The 5,063-nt window shown below is 38.0% G+C and overlaps 1 protein-coding gene across 1 annotated transcript in view; it reads right to left on the reverse strand.

Annotated features, from left to right (window-relative positions):
* Nucleotides 1-3,631, reverse strand: part of MS4A2 (membrane spanning 4-domains A2) — a 9,793-nt gene extending 6,162 nt beyond the window's left edge. Inside the window, exons 1-3 of the mRNA XM_036325745.1 lie at nt 3,487-3,631; nt 2,080-2,200; nt 1,412-1,546 (exon numbers count right to left, since the gene is read on the reverse strand). Coding sequence (XP_036181638.1) covers nt 1,412-1,546; nt 2,080-2,200; nt 3,487-3,548 — 318 coding nt within the window. The 5' untranslated portion in view covers nt 3,549-3,631. The remainder of the gene's footprint in view (nt 1-1,411; nt 1,547-2,079; nt 2,201-3,486) is intronic.
* Nucleotides 3,632-5,063: the final 1,432 nt, after the last annotated feature.

Below are 5,063 nucleotides of genomic sequence, written 5' to 3' on the forward strand. Positions count from 1 at the left end.
AAAAGATAGTAGAGAGAAGTTTCAAATAAAATATAGCCAACGTTCAAGGAGAGTTCTGATCTAGTCCTAAGTCTTTAAATGAGTGGCAAACCAATGTGATTCTTTTCTTTATTTATTAAGGTATTACATATGTGTCCTTATTACCCAATTGTCCCCCACCCACCCCCCACTTGTGCCCCCCTAGTGTCTGTGTCCATTGGTTAGCTTATATGCATGCATACAAGTCCTTTGGTTGATCTCTCCCCTTACCTCCCACCCTTCCCCAATGTGATATTTTCTAGACTTAAAATGAGGTGAATGAGGTATAGATACAGAAAATGACATGAATTCATTGAAAATCATGAATGCTGAGTGAAGTAAGCCAGACAGTAGAGAGAACATGCTGTATAATACTCCATTTATATAAAACTCTTGAAAATGCAAACTAATCTATAGTGACAGAAAGCAGATGAGTGAGTGAGTGCTTAAGGATGGAAAAACAGGGAATATAAGAAAGGAGGGACTACTAAGGGACACAAGGAAACTTTTAGAGATAATGGATATGTTCATTATATTGATATGATAATGTTTTCATACGTATGTGTGCATGTGTGAAAATTTATCTAGTTATACACCTTATATATGTGCAATTTATTGTATGTCAATTATAACTCAATAAAGCTAGATATGTTTGTAATCTCATTCAGTCATCTAGTTTTTAAATAGTAAAATGATTAAAAAAGATTCAATGAGAAAGCACCTGAAAAATTTTCTAGGGCATGAGAGAAGTTCATCAAATACCTTTGACCTTGTCTCCTCACCTAAGCAGTCTCTTTTCCTTCTCTCTTTTTTTTTTTTTTTTACAGAGAGGAAGGGAGAGAGATAGTTAGAAACATCGATGAGAGAGAAACATCGATCAGCTGCCTCCTGCACATCTCCCACCGGGGATGTGCCTGCAGCCCAGGTACATGCCCTTGACCAGAATCGAACCTGGGACCTTTCAGTCCGCAGGCCGACACTCTATCCACCGAGCCAAACCGGTTTCGGCTTCCTTCTCTTTACTAAACTAACTTTACTAATGAGAGTGTTAGAGACATTTTCTAGAATTGGATTTCAAACATTTAGGTTCTATTTTTATTGGCTAAATTTCCCTTGAACAATTTGTTTAACTTTTATTAATCTCAGGTTTCTTATGTAATAAAACTGTGTTAAACCTGAAATGTTTAACCCACGGAGTTTTATAAACTGCAAATATATTTTATAATATATATATATATATATAATATAAATGTATTATTATATATAATATAATATAAATGTATTATTATATATAATCTGACTACTAGAGGTAAACGACTAGGTAGATCTGTTCTGGGTAAGAGAAAAGCTATGTGCAGTGTTATTTCAGAGAAAATTATAGGAATATACTCACAATTACTGCTCCCCAGAATGGGTAGCCTGCTTTGAATGATGAAAAAAAATCTTTCTCAAATTCTGAAATCTTGAACACGGAGTAGACAATTGTTCCAAAACAAAAACACATGAAACCAATCAGAATTTGTGTTACCTGTAGAGAAATGCATAACTCTTGTGGAATAAAAAGATATTTCCCCGAGAGTGTATCAATTTCCTTACAATTAAGGCCAAATGTGGGAAATTGCTTTGGTGCCGTAGGCAGCCCTGAGAAAGGATCCACATGTGCTATTTTCCAGCATCCTCTGACCACTCTAAGAATTGATACAAGCATGACCTAATGCAGGAATGGCCAACATAATTCTCATCGCCTTTACTGAGTCAGACATGGTGGACGTCAATAATTGTCCTTTCCATCTAAGAGAAGTTAAAGATTACAAATCCTTCAGAGCAAGATATTACATTAGCCACCAGCAATCGGCCAGAGTTGGCAGACCCTATTTGCCTTCTCATTCTAATATTCATGAGGAAATGCTTCTTTCTACCCCACAGGACCCAGTTGGTGTCAACTCATCTACTGAATTCTTTGTTCCTCATGAATCCTACTGAGAAAACTGTTGATGCAACCTAATGCTCTTTCCTAGAACCAGTCCTTATTTTAATTGAGGTTGAAAAAAGCTCACTTACCCCTAGGAATTCCAGCTCCCTTTTCAAAAATGTCAGCCATGTCTGGCGTGGTGATGGGGCAGCCTTCTCTAGTAGGGTGCTAGCATGAAAAGGTGCTTCTGAAAGTTCAATTTCAGACACTCTGTGAAGTTTAAACAGACATTTAGTCATGAGAAAATTTTCTAGCTTTCTATGTCCAGTTTTGAACTCACAAAAAAGAAAGCTTTCATTGTTTACTTTTTCAAAACAGTCTTGCAATTAAAATTTTTATTGCAATGAATAAAAAACTAAGGTTCAAAGGGTCCAAGGAACTGGTCAAGATCACTATCGAATCAGTGACTGGAGCAGACAAAATGGAATGAAAACTGTGCCAAGTCTTTTTATTAACCCAAGAATTAAACCAAGTTCTTTCCCAATTAATCTGTGCTGATGAGTGAAAATAAAAGCGATCAAACATGTTTACCTATGCATATCTCAGTCATTTTAACGTAGAAATGTGTGTGGCTATATTTTTTCACTGGCACACCCAATTTCATGTGCCTTCAAAGTAATGGCTTTGAAGGGTTAATTGAATTTCTAATCCTGTTTTCATCCTCAGAGGAGGTTAACTGGAAATACTCTCCCTACTAAAGATTTGGAATACACCTAACATTTAACAATCCAACATTGATTCTCAAAGTTCTGTTTCAGCCTCTCCCAAAACTGTTCAAAGGAAAGTCTTAACATGTGATCATGTTTGTTATTCAAAGGAAACCTAAATTATCCACCTCTATTGGCCTTCACTCCAAGAACATTTCCCCTCAAAACAGTGGGACAGAATTCCACAGCTTAAGGTTAACAAAGACTACCCAGAAAGGAGCCCAGGATCATTTTTAAAAGCATCTGTCCTTTAGCACACATCAGACACGGAGCTAGAAACCTATATGGATAGAACAAACTCCCCTACCTCATACCTAGAATGTGAGCCTCTCTCTATTGTTAGGAAACTTAAGTTATTCCCAGTTCACAAGCTGAGTAAAAACCTTCCTCCCCATCAACCAGAGAGCACTGCTGGTAAGGTATAGCAATATATTAATTAAACCAGATAGGTCTGTGACTGAGTCCATGAACTGCCATCTCCCCACCATTGTGACTATCTCTGTCTGGATCACTAAATAACTGAGCATAGAAAAAAATAACAATGAACTTGTATACATACATATATGCATAACCCGTGGACACAGACAATGGGGTGGTGAGGGCCTGGGGAGGAGGAGGGGGAGGACGGGAGCGGGCTAGAAGAGGTTAATGGGGGAGGGGAGAAGGGAAGGAGGAGCTATGTAATACTTTCAACAGTAAAGATTAAAAGAAAAAACAGAAATAGGTCAGAAGGTAGGTAACATGGATTTACTTAACAGAAAATGAAAAAAAATAATAACCTGTGCCTACCTGGAGGGCCCTTGTGGATTTGGGAGAGCAAGATCTGCTCTGCTTCTATTTTCTGACTCCATTTTTTTAAATTAATTGAGCTATCCAGTGATGAAGAATATTGTTAATGACAGACAAGCCTTGGTGTGCTTCCTCTCAGGGTGTGCTCTGGGTGGACAGTTAAAATGGATTGGCTCATGACATTAATGATTATCTTTATAGTTAAGACATTCGTCAGGCAGATAAATTTACTGGCTGATTAAGATCAACAGGGTTTCTCTTGCTATTTTGAAGAGGGAAAAGAGAGTAGTCTACTGAGACTGCTGTAAAATAACTCTGCCTGAGACCAGCAGGATTCACAGACCTAAAAATGAAACAGTTTAATGATGATTGAGAAGGTGAGAAAAAAACACTACAGAACAGAGAGAGCTGTCCTTCTCTACTTGCGTCCCAGTTCAGCCATTTCTATGGCGGAAGCTCTCCCATGGTACCTTTGAAAAGCCTATCATCCCTGTTTAAATCATACTTAGGTTCACAAGTAGGAGTATGTCTTAGCCTCTGGATCTCTGCATTCATCTCCGACTTCAATATTTATTATCTTTCTCTCTCTTCCTCTCTTTTGGACACAATGTATCTGGCTCTGCCACAGATGGTCTCAGAAACTAAATAGGCAGAGTTCTAACTGCTGTGCACTATTCCTGACAGACTGAGACAATTTCACACTAAAGATTCCATTGTCCACTAAATTATTAATGGTCTGCTGCTTTGATTTTTGTGATGACCAGGATTCGATAGCAGAAAGACTGAGGGACGTGGACTTGATGACAAATCCTATGAGTAGGTCTCAGTAGCATTGGACTGAGCAGTATGTCACAATTAGGGTGAGAGCTACCAGTAAGCCAATGTGTTTGTTCTAATTGCATAGCTAGCTAGACTATCACAAAACAAATAGACAGGTGAGATTCACAGACTTTCATTTCAGTTTAATTATAGACATAACCTTGAATGCCTCTTCATTAAACTGTAAGATACTACAAATTGTACCTCTAATCATCTGGATTGTTTCTCTGAGGTGTGATAAAATCCGAATTCTCCAGGAAACTAAGATAATTATATGAACAGAGGACACTAGAAGATATATGTATAAGTATGCCTTTTGTAACAAAAATTTATAAACTCATGTGCCATCTTCCCACTGTGTCTTCAGGAATTGGTGGACCTGAGCAATGTGTTATTATAATTAAGAAATAAACATCATTCAGTTATACACTCATCCAAAAAGGACTTATTCAGCATGTCAGGTACTGCTGGTATCACTGAGCATGCAGAGATGAGTACCGTGGTCCCCGTTCCTTGTCCAGCTCACAGCAGAATAGAACCGACAAATGAGATATTAATGATACAATATGTCAGAGGCTGCTAAACACAGGCTCAGGAGATTCCTTTCCTCACCCTCAGTGAAATTACACCACCTCTGCTGGAAAAGACCTGAAGAAATGCCTGTTTTGGTATTTGCTGGGAGCATATAATAGTTCATTATGTGTGCAACAAATAATCAGAAATTAGACTTGAGATTTAGACAGGAAACAGATGGAGGA

Source organism: Myotis myotis, unplaced genomic scaffold (assembly GCF_014108235.1).
Source record: "Myotis myotis isolate mMyoMyo1 unplaced genomic scaffold, mMyoMyo1.p scaffold_m19_p_10, whole genome shotgun sequence".
Classification (NCBI taxonomy): Eukaryota; Metazoa; Chordata; class Mammalia; order Chiroptera; family Vespertilionidae; genus Myotis; species Myotis myotis.